The sequence below is a fragment of the Microtus oregoni genome, unplaced genomic scaffold (genome assembly GCF_018167655.1).
Source record: "Microtus oregoni isolate MIOR12 unplaced genomic scaffold, Mior012 000026F_ref0000081, whole genome shotgun sequence".
Lineage (NCBI taxonomy): Eukaryota > Metazoa > Chordata > Mammalia > Rodentia > Cricetidae > Microtus > Microtus oregoni.
This window is the reverse complement of record NW_024543085.1, coordinates 34,440,013-34,457,568: the sequence shown is the minus strand read 5'-3', so window position 1 is coordinate 34,457,568 and position 17,556 is coordinate 34,440,013. Positions and strand designations below refer to the sequence as shown.

The following is a 17,556-nucleotide window of genomic DNA, read 5'->3' as shown; positions in this document are numbered from 1 at the left end:
GGAGGAAGAAACGGGGGCTGCCAAAGGTCATCCTTATTTTAACAGGTATTTCCCATTTACTTACTCCAAGGACGTTTAACTGGCAGGGCCACATACAGGAAAGTCCTTTCCGGCGAAGAATCTTGAAATATCTGCACAATCTTTATTCAGAAGGGACGAGGGAAGCGGGACCTGCCCTTTTCACGGACATACCTACCCTTTCTTGAGGGAAATACGGGATCCGCCCCAAGGGCTGACGCCCCAGTAACATGCGGGCCGGTCTCTCAATTCCGAGCGACTGTTTCCATTTGTTCCGGGGTGAGGTGGGACCAGGTCCGTCGTCCCGGTTCCGTGGTCCGCCTGCGAAGCCCGCGTTTGCCTGGGTGACTTGTGAGCCCCGCGAACGCGCCTCCGCCAACGGGCCGCAACGGGCCGGAGTCGTCTGGAAACTTCTCTCAGCCGCTCGACCGAGACCGAGGTCGCTGACTGAAGCCCGGCCTAGCTGAGGGCGCGTCTCGCCCCGCAGAGCGCTGCCTCGAAGGAAGCCGCCCCTTCTCCCTCGGACGCAGCCCCGGCCCCGGCCCCGGCCCCGGCCCCGTGAGGACCCGCGGATCCGGCCCGCGCGACGCCTCGAAGGCGCGCCGGGTCGCTCAGTGCGCGCCCCCCCCACGGGGTGCGCGCAGGCGGCCGTCGAGCCGCGCGGTCCCCAGCTGCGGGCCCTCAGGCGAGGGCGCCGGCACCTCAGCTGCGGCCCGGGGGCGTGGCAAGGCCCCGCGACTCCTGTTTTCCCCGCCGCGGCCCGCTTTCGGTTTCGTTTCCTCTCGGCGTCTCCATCCCCCGCGGAGTCGTGGCTCGTGACGGCCGTCGCCGTCGTCCGTGCTAACCTCGGTCCGACGACCATGGCTCAGGCCGCGGTGGCGGTGGCAGAGGTGACCCAGGTGCTGTGCGCCGCCGGCGGTGCCTTGGAGTTAGGCGAGCTGCGGCGCCGCTTGCGAACGAGCCCGGGCGCCGACGCGCTGGAGCGGCTGCTGCGGGACCGCGGGCGCTTCGTGGTGGCCTCGCGAGCGGGCCGGGCGGCGGCCTCGGAGCGCGTGGTGCTGGCCGTGTCGTCGCTGCGTCTGTGCCGCGCGCACCAAGGCCCCAAGCCGAGTTGCACCGGGCTCTGCGCGCAACTGCACCTCTGCAAGTTCCTCATCTACGGCTCCTGCAAGTTCCCGAAGACCGGGTAAGGACGCCGGCGACGGGCGGAGGCCCCTGCCCCTCCGCTCCCGGGCCTCCACCCCCGTCCTGAGTTAGATAGCTAGGGGACTGCTCCACAGCCTCGCCTGTCCCTCACTCAGTGAGCGGTCACTGATCACCTGCTTAGTGGCTGGTCCTGTGATGGAGTGGCTTAGATAGGATGTGGACACCTGAGCTTGGCATTATGGCTCCCGGAGGGAAGTTGAGGGGCAGGCAGCAAGGCTCGCAAATGAGCTGTAAGGAAGCTGGGAAAGCTCCATTCAACTCCTGTTTGCCTGCTCTCTGAGAAGCCGAAACTCAAGATTTTCAAGGTCCTTAGTGAAAAGTTTCTGCACCCCGAGGAGCCTCTCCGCTGATGCAGCAATCCACATCAGACCTAATCAAACCGAATTAGAAAAGGCCCAGGTTTAATGGCTACAACGCTCCCAGATGATTTTCCAGCCCCGCCCAGCCCCCCATCCCCACCCCAGGAAAGACGGGAAAGAGAGACAGAAAAACCCCCATGTCTGTCTGTTAGGAATATTTCCTAAGCGAGCTCTCTGACGACGCAAAAATTCCCAATCAAGCCAAATTAAGATATATCCAGGTTTAATGGGAGATCTGCGCTCTCGGGTGGGCCCGAGGGGGAAACCGGGAACCGCAGAAGAAAGGGAGACCAAGTGTTTTTCTTTGGGGGGGGGGGAAGGGATCACTTAAGTACCCTGGGGAGGGGTCCTGACCCTACCCCCAGGGAGGGGTCAGGACCTGGCCTGCTGGGATTTGAAGTCCAGACCAGGCCTGGTGGCTGAAATAGATGCCAGGCTCCCAACCTAACACCGTCTGTCTGTCTGTTTCCTGGGGGACAGTTTAAGTACCCTATGAACATCTCTGGGGGAGGGTCATCATTTGCGAGCTTTCTGAGCTGTGGCAGGGTTTGGAGAGAGATGGGGGAGGGGTCCTGGGGCGGAACTTCCAATAGAACATTGCTGACTCTTTGGGTAAATGGATGCCCGGGGCTGGGGTAAAGCTTCTACCAGAACACTTGGGGAACTGATTCCTGCCATCTCCAAGTCCTCCTGGGTGCCCTTCGACACACCCCACCCCCAGCTGTGGTTCATTTGGTGGCGTTGCCCTTTCTGGAATGCCCTTCCTGATTTGCTCTGTAGTGTCGGTGGCAGCAACCGGAAGATTATGTTCTTTGTGAGCGCTTCCTCTTCACCCTTCACATCACACTGTTTACCGCCGCTGCCCTTGTTAGTCTTTGCTGGCTCTCCACTTGCATCTGCATATAGTTGATTAGTGAAATTCGTTTATACTGAAGGATTTGGGCCTCGCCTTGACCGTGATCAGGCCTGTTGGATGGCAGCTATCGGGTTTGCATTTTAAGATGATTGGGTAATGGTGTAGATGCTGAGTTAGCAGAGGATGCTGAGAATGCCTGCTTCGAAGAGAGCCCAGTTATCTAGAATTAGTGTCTTCAAACTCCTGCTTCCTTCTTCTGTAACACAGAAGACATTATAATTATGATGATGATGAGGTCAGGTTATTAGTCACCTTGGGTTAGTAGCCTTGCAGTCATTCAGGGATCCAGACTGACGAATACAGCTGTACCCTCAACACTTTTGAAGCAGTTTGAAGCATCAAGTTCTAGAAGTTGAAGGGAAATCTGGACAGTAGAGGTTTGTGTGAACCAGGTCTAGAAGGGGTAAATACCCCTACCAGAAGCTAAGCTGTCTCCTGACCCCAAGGGGTAAATACCCCCACCAGAAGCTAAGCTGTCTCCTGACCCCAAGGGGTAAATACCCCCACCAGAAGCTAAGCTGTCTCCTGACCCGGAGGGGTATGGCCTGGGTAGTCTAGAAGTGGTAAATATCCCCTACCAGAAGCTAAGCTGTCTCCTGACCCGGAGGGGTAAATATCCCCTACCAGAAGCTAAGCTGTCTCCTGACCCGGAGGGGTAAATATCCCCCCACCAGAAGCTAAGCTGTCTCCTGACCCGGAGGGGTAAATATCCCCCCACCAGAAGCTAAGCTGTCTCCTGACCCGAAGTGGTAAATATCCCCCCACCAGAAGCTAAGCTGTCTCCTGACCCGAAGGGGTATGGCCTGGGTAGTCTAGAAGTGGTAAATATCCCCCTACCAGAAGCTAAGCTGTCTCCTGACCCGAAGGGGTATGGCCTGGGTAACGTGGTCTCTAGGGCTCTAATCTTGGTTAGAACTTCACAAAGAATGTGTGTGAGAGAAATTTGGGGAAGTTGAAGGAGAGGGTGACAGTGTGGAGAGAGTCTGTGGAGAAATGATTACTGCTCCCGCTGGGGACTGAAGGCAGGAGAGGGCCTCTGTTCTATTATCTAAAAGGCAGACTGAACCCTTAGATGCTGATTTGGAAGCTGCTGGGTGGTAAATCCTGTGACCCCAGTCACAGGAGCAGACCAGATCTGAGAAGGTGAGCCTACAGAGATAGGGGAGTTTTAGGAATAATCTGCCAGGCAGGAATGAGATCTCTAGGGTGAAAGAGGAGCTGCAAGCCCAGAGAAAGAGGGTGTGTAACAAGCAGTGGCTGTGAGTGCATGAATTTGAGACGGCCTCGCTATGTTGGCCTGACTGGCATGAAGCTTACTATGTAGACCAAGCTGGCCTCCAGCTCACGAAGATCTTCCTGCTTCTGGGATGGAAGCCACGCACCACTGTACCAGCCTGGTGAACCTTTATAATGTGCTTAATTGGTAAGATAATCATGGAAGGAGGATCTCTTCTTACACAAATTCCCAAAATTTGGATTCAAATTTTGTACTAGAAATCTGGACATGTGATATTTACTGGCCTACATGACTGAGGTTCTTCCTCATTTTTCACCTTTGTCTACTCCCATGATTTTATACTAGGTAGTTTCCTAAACTACCCCAAACGTTTTTTTCCCATGGGAAATAGAAAGTGAGTGTGACTAACTGTACTTTTTTGTGACTTTTGACTTCCTGATGGCAGGGTTATCTCTGGGAGTTTCAGTGAGTTTCTGTCTCCTGCCTTACATTCCTCTCTCCACCGAGCCACAGCACTTTGTCTCCACCTCCCTAGTGCTGGGACCACCTTTGTCCGACCTTGTTTGGGTCAGGGTAGCCTTGAACTAACAGAGATTAAAGGGGGATTAAAGGTGTGTGCCACCACTCCCTGGCCTGCAGAGGCCGAGCTCTGCATTCTGACCTTCAGGCAAGCTTTATTTGTTGAAACAAACTAAAACGTCACCACACACAACTTCAGACCTGTGCCCAGGAGGGTATTCGAGAGCTAGTCACCTTGTTTGAACCCAGCTCTGCTCTTTGCTGGCCAGTATTTGGCAAGTGGCTTTATGGCTAAGTCTCAGTTTCCTCAACGATGCTGAGATTATTACCTCACAGGCTCATTGAGGACTGAATGAGTTAACTCATGAGACAGTTAGGCAGCCCCTGTTGCATAGAAAATGCTCAGCAAGCTTTAATTGTCATTATTGCAGTTATTTGGTATATTTGGCCTTGACATTACCAATTTATTTTCCCTTCTCTCCTCTTGTCAGTTTTTTCCTAACCCTCTGAATATTTGGCTTGTTTGTTTTGTACCTTTCAGGGGCCTCTCCTGGTTACTCCTCAGTTCTCTCCCCACTCCAGACTCTGCAGTGTCCTTTTCCTTTTGGGCCACTGTTTTCCTACTACAGCTGATCTTGGACTTCGCGCTCCATATTTGAGTTCTTTTTTATTGCATTCACTAGGTAGGGGATAGGAGTCAAGGATGACTTTGTGGTTTTTGATCTTCAGGGGAGCTTGTAGGAAAAAAAGGGTTTGGGAATGGATCAGCAGTTTGGCATTCTCTTAAGATGTTTATTACAGAGGTAAAATAAGGTATAGAAGATGCTGCTTTGCCTGGCTTTTCAGGTGACCCAGATAGTCATTTGGAGATTTGTCCCTGAGTTCTTAGGGTGGAGTACCAGTGCCTGATTGATCTGTATGGAGGAGGGGAGTTGCAAGAGGACTGGACCCAGGAGTGTGTGTCTACGTGTACACATACCTGAAAGCATGAGTCACTCTGCTTAGTGTTTAAAGAAAGATCTACTTTTAATTATTTTTATTTATGTGTCTGTGTGGGGGTAGAGTGGAGGGAGTTGTGTACATAAGTGCAGGTGCCTTCGAAGGCTAGAGGAGAGTGTCAGTGAGACACCAACCATGGGTGCTGGGAATTGACTGCAGGACCTCTGGGTGAGCAGTGTAGTGTTCTTAACTACTGAGCCATCACTCTACCCCCTGCTCAGTTTTTTCTTTTCTTTTGTTTGTTTTTTCTCGTGTGTGTGTGTGTGTGTGTGTGAGAGAGAGAGAGACAGAGAGAGAGACAGAGAGAGAGAGAGACAGAGAGACACAGAGAGAGACACACAGGGTCTCTCCCTGAGTATCCTGGGACTCACTGTGTAGCCTAGGCTGGCCTTGACTCACAGAAATCTGCCTGCCTCTGCCTCCTGAGTATTGGGATTAAAGGCCCTACCCTTTAATATCTATCATGCCCTACTCTTACTCAGGTTTTTTTTTTAATTGATTTTTATTGAACTCTACATTTTTCTCTGCTCCACTCTCATCCTCTCCCCTCCCCCAAAGTCCCCATGCTCCCAGTTTACTCAGGAGATCTTTTTATTCTTCTCATGTAGATTAGATCTACGTAAGTCTCTCTTAGTGTCCTCATTGTTGTCTAGGTTCTCTGGGCTTGTGGTTTGTAGGTTGGTTTTCTTTGCTTTATGTTTAAAAACCACCTATGAGTGAGTGCATGTGATAATTGTCTTTCTGCCTTACTCAGGTTTTTAATACAAGTGTAAGTGCTTACTGAGTGGCCAGTCTGCTATGAGACCTTTTGCATGATGGCCCTGATGTTCTCATTACCTGATGTTCTCATTACATACTTGCTGAGAAGGGTTGTCTGGGCCCTTTACATTGCCCAGTGCCATCTCTTCCCAGTCATGTTTTCATGCATAGCTATTTTTTTCTGCTGCTTATAAGTAGGGTCAGGAAGTATTTGTGAAAACTTGCCATGAGGAATGATTTTACCAGTCTGTAAGTCTGCCATAAGTATCATAGATTGAATGGCCTGACCTTTGTTCTGTCCTCCCACTCCTCCCTTCCTCTCTTACACTCCTTCCCTTTCCTGCCTCCCCCTCCTTCACAGGGGCTTGTGATATTGTCCAGCTAGTCTAGAACTTGTGATCCACTGCCTCAGCTTCTGAGTGTTGGGATTACAAATGTCTGTCGTAATACCTGACAGACCAGGAGGCTTGAACAGCAACAATTTATTTCTTACAGTTCTGGAGGATGGAATTTTGAGATGAGGTGTTTGACAGGTTGGTTTCTTCTGAGATTGCTTTTCTTGGCTTTCAGATGGCCACCTTCTTCCTGGGGTTCTCATAAGCCTTTCCTCTATGTGGATCTTTGCTCTAGCCTCCTTCTTATTAAAGGACATCAGTCATGTTGGATTGGAACCACTCTAATGACCTTACTTTAACTTAATTACTCCTCTGATGACCCTATCTCCAAAAGCAGTTTGACATCCTAAGGATCCAGAAGTTGGAGCTCTAATAGGGGAGTTTGGGGGAGATCAAATTTAGCCCATAACACCATCTCTGCTTCTTTGCAGGAAGAACTGTAGGAATGGTCACAACTTGAAGACTGATCACAACCTGAGTGTGCTGAGAACTCATGGTGTTGACCACCTCAACTATAATGAGCTTTGCCAACTCTTGGTTCAAAATGACCCCTGGCTTTTACCAGAAGTGAGTGCCAGAGGGATGGTGGGGTTGAGGTCTTCTTTGCAAATAACAGTGGATGTGCTCGCTTCGGCAGCACATATACTAAAATTGGAACGATACAGAGAAGATTAGCATGGCCCCTGCGCAAATAACAGTGGAGAAGCCAGATGGTTGAAAGATAGATAGCTCAGTGCAGGAGAGAGCTGAGGACACCATTTTTATCAAGAACCATTGCATGGAGGAGACTTAGATTTAATATCCAGCTCTGCTAATTAAATATGCTGGATTTAATATCTAGCTCTGCTGAGTTTGGACCAGCCTTGGCATCTCTTGAAACTTTTCCTTCCCTATCAGTTGACAGTGAGGTTGGCCAGTGCCTGAAGCACTGAGCAGAACGAATGGCCCCAGTTGGCTTGTCCCTGAATTGCAGGAATTGGAACTGTAAATTTGGGTATTGGTCTTCTTGACAGTCACTCAGTACTCTCTCTCTACTCACTCCTTTTACCCGGGAGAATTTGAACATTAGTTGACATGCATTCTCAGATGGTGTAAACTTATTGCATTATCTCTGTATCATTTGGTGGATGAGGACTAACAGCACAGATTTATTGGGTAAGACGCAGGGGAACATGTAGAGAACTTTTAGACTGTGGCAAGGTAGGAATGGCATTCATGGCAGGGAGGAAGGAAGGTGCTGAGTGGGAGACGGACTGACTGTAGCCTCCCAGAGGGTTGCTGTGACTCACCAGATGAGACCTGCCTTTGGATCTGCTGTGCTCCACTGTCCTGGGCAAGGCCTCAGTGTGAACAGGACACTGGCTTTAAAGAGCGCCTCTGGCCTCGAGTTCTCCAGCAGATCTGAGTAGGGTATTTTGCATGGATGGGGCAGGTTAGATGGGATGTTTGGACACTGTTACTGGTTTGATCTAACAAATTAGATTGGCATATTTTAATGCAGATATTTCCGTATTAGACAATGTCACCCATTTGAGAAATGGTAGCATATCATCGTGAGTGGCACATAATAAATGTTGACTTTTTATATTTGCCTTTTGAAAATTCATATTGATTTTATTCAGCTAAGCTTTTGGGAATATCCATTTTGGTTTGGCACTGTGATCAGGAGATAAAAGATCCTGCTTTGTCCTTAAAGGAAGCAAATCAAATTGTAAGATAAGAAGGTCACAGAATGATTTCAGGGTGATGTTTGTGATTGTGAGAGTTCACGTTCTGGGCAAAGGTGTTTTCAGGTTGATGAGTCCTGTCCTGAGTGTTGGAAGATAAATGAGCCAGGACGAGGGCAGTCTGGCACCCCTGATGTGCTGGCATTGCTGGACACTTCCTTGTTTTCCTGTCTAGTAATTACAACAACTCTGCCACATTGAAATCCTACCCGTTTTAGAGATTTAAACATCAGAGTCTCAAAGCTGATGAGTGGCTTGTGCACGGCAGCTGTCAGAATTGATGTCTAGCCTTTCCCGTGGGTGGAATCCTTGAAGGAAAACTGAGTCCTGCTTCTGAAGCCCTCAAGGGATTTTCTATAGCTTGTGAAACTTAGTGCCTAGGAGTCAAGTGGGGGCCAGTTTCCATGTTGAAGTACTTGAAATGTAGAAAAGGAGCAGCGGATTGGGGGCAAGCTGCAAGTCTGCAGTTATGCATTGTGGTGCATGTTTTGTGATCTTGGTTGGTGAAGGCGGAGGACTAGGACTCATGTAGGATGAGGCCAGTCTGGGTATGGGCGACCTTGTATCAGTAAACCAGAAAAAGGCTGAGGTTTGCCAGCAACCCAGCTGAACACACAACACATACAGGGACTAGCTGTGTGACTGGGGCCAGCTGATGAAATTTTAATAAAATTTATTAAATTTGTTAGGAGTGGGGCATAAACACACATGTGTACAAGGGTGCGTATGAGTGTGCCACAGTGCAAAGGTCAGAGGACAACTCTATGGAATTGTTCTTCCTTCTTACCTTAACGTTGACTCTGGTGTTTGAGTCAGGACCTCAGGCCTGAACAGCCGGTGCTTGTACCTGTTGGACCTGGCTGTTGAGCTTTGGAGTTTGCTAGTTCCATTGAAAAATGAAGTTTTTTTTTTTTTTTTAAACTCTTTTGCTTTTGGGGGGCCTGCCACTCAGCTCCCAAATAAATCACACCTGGAGGGTTAGTCTTAATTATGAATGCCTAACCTCAGCTTGGCTTGTTTTTTTTTGTTGTTGTTTTGTTTTTTGTTTTTCGAGACAGGGTTTCTCTATGGTTTTGGTTCCTGTCCTGGAACTAGCTCTTGTAGACCAGGCTGGTCTCGAACTCACAGAGTTCCGCCTGCCTCTGCCTCCTGAGTGCTGGGATTAAAGGCATGCGCCACCACCGCCCGGCAGCTTGGCTTGTTTTATCCAGCTTTCCTTAATTTTAATTATCCCGATTACCTTTTGCCTCTGGGATTTTTTTCTTTTCTTCTGTATATCTTATTCTGTGACTGGCTGGGTGGCTGGCCCCTAGAATCTTCCTTGTTCTCTCTTGCTCCTTCTTCCTCCGTTTCTCAGAGTTCTCCTGCTATTTATTCTTTCCTCCTGCCAGCCCTGCCTATCCTTTTCTCCTGCCTCGCTATTGGCTGTTCAGCTTTTTATTAGACTGTCAGCTGTTTTAGGCAGGCACAGCAACACAGCTTCACAGAGTTAAACAAATGCAACACACCTTAAAATAATTTTCCACAACAATGAGGCAGTGGTATTTGGCCTTTTCTGAGATACATTAGCCCTTATAACCTCTCTGACTTTGAACTTAGAAAGGAAAATTGGGAGAAATGAACTAGTAAGAGATACTTGGTGTGGTGAGGCTGTTGGGGGGTAAGGCTGCGTAGGAGACTGCCACTGCTCCTGTTCCTTTGAAGTTGCATGGGTCTTCCTAGGGGAGGGTTTTGTTCAGAGGGTATTTTATTTTAGGGAGCATTTTGGTATCCATGTCTTAAGTGAAAGATGACCTCTCTGGCCCATGTGAATGGTGAAATAGTACATTGACTCTGAGGCCCCTTCTCCCCGTGGCATGGCTATTGAGAAGATGTGCTGTGTAAAGTGTTCATGGGATGTGTCTTTTATGCTCTTTGTCAACAGATCTGCCTACATTACAACAAAGGTGATGGACCCTTCGGCTCTTGCTCCTTTCAAAAGCAATGCACTAAACTGCACATCTGCCAGTACTACTTACAGGGAGAGTGCAAGTTTGGCGCTGGCTGTAAGAGGTCCCACGAGATCACTAACTCTGAAAATCTGCAGAGATTGGAGAAGCTGGGTATAAGTTCTGACATGGTGAGCAGGCTGCTCTCTACTTACCGGAATGCATATGACATCAAGAATACGGGCTCCGTCCTCAGCAAAGTGCCCCCTTCTCCTGTAGGTTCACTGGGAACTTCTGGTAAGGCTGCTGGAAAGTGCTGTGGGCCCTGGGCTTGAGACCTGGGTTTTTGTTGGTTAGTATATACAATATGGCTTTGTGCAATTGTGAACTTTAGTAACAGTCATTCATCTTTCCTAGCTCAGGTTCCGAAGATGAGTTGAAGTCTAGGCTTAGTCAAACAAGGCATTTTAGGTGATGTGAACTGTGGTGGGTACCCTAGGGTCTGCACTGAAGTGAGGTCAGCTCCCCTCTGTGCAATTGCCTTCCCACTCTCTGGAGAATTTTTCCTTTTAGTGAAGGACCTAGAGTTGGGATGCTGATTATACAGCTCTAGGGCCAACCATTAGGGTGGTATTCTTTATATAGCAGAAGAATTCAAGAAGGCATTTGTAAAACTGGCCTTGACCATCTTCCTGCCATGAGTAAGCAGATGTTCCCTCCTTGTTAATTTTTATTTATTTATTTATTGGCCTTATTCCCTAACTTTTTTTTTGACATCTAGACAGTGCTTGGCCTGTCAACATGAGTGAGTAGGCAGGAGATCTTTTTTTTTTTTTTTTTTTTTTTTTTTTTTTTTTTTTAAGTGTCTGTCAGGCTTAGTGACAAGTAGATGACTTCTCAGTTGAGATTTTATAATATTTTGCATTCATAGGTGTTTTCTCCTATGTGTGTCTGTGCACCATGCGCTTCTGGTGCCTGCAGAGGTCACAGGTCAGGATAATGTATTAGAGTCCTTGGAGCTGAATTGGCAGATGGTTGTGAGCTGCTATGTAGATGCTGGGAATTGTACCCAGGTCCTCTGGAAGAGAAACCGATGCTCTCAACTGCTCAGCAATCTTTAGCCTCTAGTAGAATTTTTTTAAAAAATAATTTTTAGTTATTCTTTGCTAATTTTGTAAATATATATACGCTTTTCTTAATCATATCCAACCCAAATCCCCTTCCTACTCTTTCCAATACTTTCTCCAAATTTATGTGATTTTTATAAAGGATTTTATTTCACTTTTATTTATGTGGATGTGTAAGTGCCTGTAGGAGTCAGAAGAGGGCATCAGATCCTCTGAAACTGAATTTGTAGATGGTTTTGAGCCTCCATGTGGGTGCTCTGAACTGAATTCAGGTCCTCTGGAAGAGCAGCAAACATTCCTAACCACGGACCCATTTCTTTAGATCCCTCATGCTATTATCTTAAAAGTTACTTGTTAACATTTATTTGTGTGTGTGTGTACACACGCAAGTTTGTGCTGTAGCACACGTGTGTAGGTCAGAAGACAGTTTGTAGAAATCTTTCTCTCCTTGTGGGTCCCAGGGATCAAACTTGGCAGCAAGTTGTCTTACCACTGAATTTCATTAGTGCAACCTGCATGCTTGTTGACACGGGGTCATCCATCTGAATGAACAACCTACCACTGGCTGTACCACCAAAGAAAGACGACTTTCCCTTTCCAAAGCAGTAATTAGTTGCCAGTAGCTCATGACTAGGAGTGGAGCCTCATAAGCCCCTCTCACATTCATAATGGAATGTTGACTGGCTTAATCTTGTGCAGGTAAACCATAGCTGCTGTGAATGCCTGCGTGCAGTGGCCATCCTTTGTCTAGAAGACAGCGTTTTGTAGTACTTTCCCATCCTCCAGCTCTCTTCTTTCTGTCCCTCCTTTTGATATGTTCCCTTGTACTTGAGGGGCGTTGATACAAATGTTTTATATAAGGCTAAATAAACACTTAATAGTCACTTATTTTTGGCACTTTGACCAGTTATAATTCTATATTGGTTGCTGCTCACTGCAAAAAGAATCTTCTATAACCAAGGTTGAAAGCAGCACTAATATGGGTATAAAATAAATATTTAAAAGGTGGTTTGACAACATGTTCATTGACCAGAACAACAGTAGAAGGTTGTCTAATGCCTGTGACCTTTCCAGCCATGGACTTCTGGTTGGTTTATAGTACCAAGCATGAATTTCCTCCTATAGAGCAAGCCAAAATCCAACCAGAAGCAGTTGGTTGCCCCTGATATGTCTATACCAGTAGTTATATCTTGCCTGGCAGAATGTAGCCTGCAGAATCCACTCACTACTGAGTATTCTACTGATGACTTTTCTCCTTCAGCGGCCTGCCTTGTGCCTTCTACCACTGTGAAAGTTAGCCAGCAGGGAGGATGTTTTTGGGTTAGTTTCAGTTTGATTTCTGTTTTCCAAAGTATGTTGTGTCTTCACTGTCTACTTAATGCTGAGCAGCCAAGAACAATAGCCTGTGTTGTTAGGGGTTTCTCTGGGGCCTCCCTGACCAATGATGACTCTTAGACAGGTGTCCCATGCCTGGGACTAAGATTTTTATTTAGTAACTCAGATGTTCTGGGGGAAAAGACTTGTCCATCCATGCAGTGGACCTCTATTCAAATTCCTTTTTAAAAAATTACATATTTAATTAAAATTACTTTATAAAGCAGTATGTTTCTATAAGCCTTTTTCAGTAGAGCCTTAGTTTCAGTTCATGCACTCCACCCTGTGGGCGGTGGTGGCGCACGCCTTTAATCCCAGCACTCGGGAGGCAGAGGCAGGTGGATCTCTGTGAGTTCGAGACCAGCCTGGTCTACAGAGCTAGTTCCAGGACAGGCTCCAAAACCACAGAGAAACCCTGTCTTGAAAAACCAAAAAAAAAAAAAATGCACCTCACCTTTTACTTCCCACCATTCCTAGCCCCTTTCACCCCTAGTGTTTCCCTAATCTACTTGTGTTCCAACCCCTTGCTGCCTTATGTCCTTTTCTCTTATGTGTCCCTTCTAGTTTCCTGATCTCTATAGACACTCCAAATTAAATACACAATTCTAAAAATTTGAAGCTAAAATGCACTCAAGATTTTACTTTGTTTTTTCCCTTTGTGAGGTGACATCTTCCTCTTTTCTCCAAAATGGCCTCAAATTTGGCACAGTTGTCTTGCTCCAGTCTCCCTGGTAGCGGGGGCTTTAAGTATTTACCTTTGTTCCTGGCCAAAGGCTTTTACTTAATAAGCATTTCTTAACTACCTGCTGTATGTGGATGAATAATGTGGCCCTTGAGGGAGCTTATGAAAACTTGGTTCATTTGGATTTCATTATAGATGCTGTTGGCTGGCCACTCTGGTTCTCTGCTCTTTCGGTAACTTTGGGAATTTGCTATGTGCTGGTCTCTGTCCTGGGCCTGAGGTAGCCTTTTATAAACATGAGAATAGGCTTCCTCCACAGAGCACACCTTTTATCCACCCACTCATTTAGAGGTTGAGAGAGAAACCATGTTTTAATAGAACTTTTCCAAGAGTGCCAGCAAACATGCTGGCCACTGTAATCTTATCTGATTGTCATAGTTAAAAATTATTCTTGCTGCCTCTAGCTTTCCTTTGTATTTTCTTCTGTTTGTGAGCGTGCGCGTGCATGTGTGTGTGTGAACCTCAGGTGATACGCCTCAGGTGCTGCCCATCTTAGTTTGAGACAGAATCTCTCATTGTCCTAGCCCTCACTAGATAGGCTAGGCTGGCTGGCCATCTCTACCTCCCCTGGGACTGTAGGCACGCTCAACATGCCCAGCTTCAACGTGTGTGTGTGTGTGTGTGTGTGTGTGTTTTCTTGAGGCAAGTCTCTATGTAGATCAGGCTAGTCTTGAACTCAACAGAGATCCACCTGCCTTCCCCTCCCAAATGCTTTGACTAAAAGGATGTATCACCATATCTGTCCACCACTTGAGTACTTGGTTCCCACAGACCAAAAGATGATGTCAGATCTCTTGAACTGGAGTCACAGACAATTATGGAAGACCATGTGAATACTGGAAAGTGAATATGGGACATCTGGAAGAACAGCCAGTGCCCTTAACTGCTGAGCAATCTCTCCAGACCCACTCAGATTTTTAAAAATGTGGGTTTTGGGTGACAGAACTGTGGTCCTCAAGCCTGAAGGGCAAGCACTTACTGTCATACCAGTCTCTTCAGTTTGTTTGTTTGTTTTTTTTTTTTAATACTCGGATATACAGAGGTTTCACTGTAGCTAATGTTTAGAGCATCATCTGGATTATAACTATTAAAAATGAGGGAAGGACCCACTTCTCAGTGACCTAGGTCTTACAAACAGTTACTTCTTTGGAGAGAGAAGAGCTTCAGAGCCTCTCAGGTGTGGGTTTTGAGGCCCAGCCTGTGGAATATTTGGGAGTTTACAAAATGAAAAGGAAAGATGCCGATAACAGAGCGACAGGTGATAGGATAGTAAATGAGGAAAAGCTGTCAAGGAGTTTTCTATTCTTATTTGTGTTAAGTGGATGGGATAAATGTAATAGGTAAAGACCCTTTGGTGTGGTAATGAGAAATGTACACTTTGAAAGAACTTAGCATGCCTGTCTTAAAGAGCTTATAAGTAAACTAAAATTAAGAATATTGTATTTGAAGATGAAAACTTTCCATATATTACCTTTTTTATTGTTACTATCCAGTTCTAAAGACTTCATTGACAAGTATTTACTATAGAAACTAAATATAATTTTTAAAATGCCCTTCCATTTTTCCTTTCCTAGTGACTTGGATGGACAGTTGCAAAAAAATACCCCTCTGTGATGTTCTGGGTTTAGTAAAAAGCTGTATGACTGAGTGTTCTGGGATTCACCGTAAAAGTCAGGTGCCTACCTATGTGGTCAGGGTACTTTTATCCTTTAAGGGTAGGTTCTGTCAGTTTGCCTAGACCACTTCGGTAGTGTGTGGAGAGATGAACAGATTCTTTCTTTTTGCCATGCAGTACTGTAATCCTACATGAAAAGCATCAATGGACGTTGACCTATTTTGTATTTTTTCTTTGTAGAAAGAAAAGAAAGTTCAGGTTCTGTGTCACCAGGCACTCCTAGTCAGGAGGAGAGTGATCAGATTTGCTTGTACCACATTCGGAAGAGTTGTAGCTTTCAAGGTAAGTTAGAGGCTGTTCTCCCCTCACATGGGAGGGAGACTGCTTCTCATTCTGGAACTACTTTGAGGCACCCCTAAAGAGAGGAGGGGTCTTGCCAAACTAGTTCTGAATCTGTCCTATTGAGAATGGAAGGAATTATTTGAATTTTTGAAAATGAAGCTGTAGATAAGCTTTTGGAAATATAGAATCTGGGTCTGAACCAGGTGAGTGTCAAGTGACCATAGAACTTCCAGAAATAGGGCTACTAATCTAGTGGAAGCTAAAATAATTAGTACTTCTCAAGGGTGACAGTAGGCCTAGGGGAGTCTCAGAAACTTGGAAGACCGCAGTGAGGAGGAGGAAGTACTTGTGTTAGCACTTGGAGGATTGCTCAGGGCTTCATATCAGGCCAGTGGTCCCTGCTTGGGACCTTTGCCTACCCTTTAGCACAAACAGTAATTCTTTTTTTTTTTTTTAAATTTATTTATTATATTATGTGTATAGCATTCCTTCCACGTGTGCCTGCAAGCCATAAGGGGGCACCAGGTCTCATTATAGATGGTTGTAAGCCACCATGTGGTTGCTGGGAATTGAACTCAGGACCTCTGGAAGAGCAGTCAGTGCTCTTAACCTCTGAGCCATCTCTCCAGCCCCACAAACAGTAATTCTTATGTGGGTCAGTGTTTTCACAAAAGCTTTGTATTCACTGACAGCTTAGCCTTTGACTGAAGATTCTTTCTGAGCTTCTGTGACTGCAGCCACCAAAATGTTTTGTTCCATTTTTAGTCTTTAGATGTCACACAAGCAGTTCATGAATATTTTCACTTTGTGAAGGGGTTAGAGAATACAGGCAGAGCAGAAAGCCCTGCCATCCCTTCATCCTTTCCTCGTGGTCAACACTTGCTGGATGTTGTGCCACTTGTTTTACATACTTTATTTCAAATTGAATTTTATTTATTTATTTTATGTGGATGGGGTGGTTTGCTTGCATGTACGTCTTTGCACCTAGTTTTTGCCCAGTGCCCAAGGAGGCCAGAAGAGGATATCTGATCCCTTAGAACTGGAGTTACAGAAGGTTTTGAGCCACCATATCAGTGCTGGGATTTAAACCTGGGTCCTCTAGAAGAGCAACCACGGAACCATCTCTATAGCCCCTTCACTCCTGTTTTTAAAAGATTTATTTATTTTTAGCTTTCCTCTCTCTTTCTTTAGATTTTATTCTGCTTGCTTTGTACTTTAAGGGTTCTTAAATGATCCTGTTTTATTTGTACTTTTCATTGTGTCCAAGTACTTTTTACCTTTACCTTTCTCCTGTTGTACCAAGAGATATAGGGAGGGAGGGGAGGTGAATGTGGGTGCTTTGCTTTCCAAATTGATTCCATTTATGTAACTCACCTGGGAAGCCTAGAGCCTGGATTGCTGTGAGTTGGAGAACATTAGAAGAGAAACAAGAAAGCTGATAAATAGGGTGGAGGACTAGGGAAGATAGCCATGGAAGGGTTGCTTTCTGTTCCTACTGCTGTGACAAAATTCTCGCCAGCTGCTGTGGTCGAGGTGGCCTCTCCATCCACCTGTGAGAATCCTGGCCTGTCTATCTAGTTCCAAGCTTGCTGTTAGCCACAGCTCTGGGTTCCTGGATCCTTTCTGAGACCTCAGTTTAGTGGGCACAAGGGAGCTACTGTTCCCTAGGAAGTGTTTTCTTCAGGGAGTTTTTCTTTGGGCCACCCAAGATTTGCCTGTACTTGGAGCTTATCAACATAACATTTCAACACTTGGGTGCTTTCTGCTCACTTCTTATCATTTCCTTTAGTGCCTTCAAGGAAGGAATAGGAACTCTGATTTGGCCGCAACCTCTGTACCATAACTTCAGCCTGGCCCAGTGCTTCATTATAAGAATCCAGTAGATCTCTGAGCCTAGTATGAGTCATATAAGGCCAGACTCTGTACAAGTCAGGGAGCTGCAAGGCCCCAAGATGTCCATGCCCTGCCTTGTTGAATTTACGAGATTTCCTTGCCTGGACACCCCCAGCTTGTTTTCTGAGGCCTCTTGACCTAGTGCTCCTTTTTGCTGTGCAAAAACTACTGGCCCGCCGGGTGGTGGTGGCACACGCCTTTAATCCCAGCACATGGGAGGCAGAGGCAGGTGAATCTCTGTGAGTTCGAGACCAGCCTGGTCTACAAGAGCTAATTCCAGGACAGGCTCCAAAACCACAGAGAAATCCTGTCTTGAAAAACCAAAAAAAAAAAAAAAAAAAAAAAAACAAAAAACCTACTGGCCTGTTCTTTGACAAGCCCTAGCAATGTCAACATGTTC

The 17,556-nt window shown here is 46.5% G+C and overlaps 1 protein-coding gene and 1 non-coding gene across 3 annotated transcripts in view; both read left to right on the top strand.

Moving 5' to 3' along the window:
* Positions 1 to 749: 749 nt before the first annotated feature.
* LOC121463517 (protein mono-ADP-ribosyltransferase PARP12) overlaps positions 750 to 17,556 on the top strand; it is a 39,222-nt gene continuing 22,415 nt past the window's right edge. For both annotated transcript variants that reach the window (XR_005976444.1, XM_041675776.1), the window contains exons 1-4: positions 750 to 1,204; positions 6,840 to 6,975; positions 10,060 to 10,360; positions 15,162 to 15,263. Coding sequence is in view for 1 of the 2 variants with exons in the window: in XM_041675776.1 (XP_041531710.1) it covers positions 879 to 1,204; positions 6,840 to 6,975; positions 10,060 to 10,360; positions 15,162 to 15,263 (865 nt within the window). In the remaining variant the exon portion in view is untranslated. The remainder of the gene's footprint in view (positions 1,205 to 6,839; positions 6,976 to 10,059; positions 10,361 to 15,161; positions 15,264 to 17,556) is intronic.
* LOC121463545 lies at positions 7,030 to 7,135 on the top strand. The gene has a single exon (XR_005976454.1). It is a non-coding gene; the product is annotated as a U6 spliceosomal RNA (small nuclear RNA).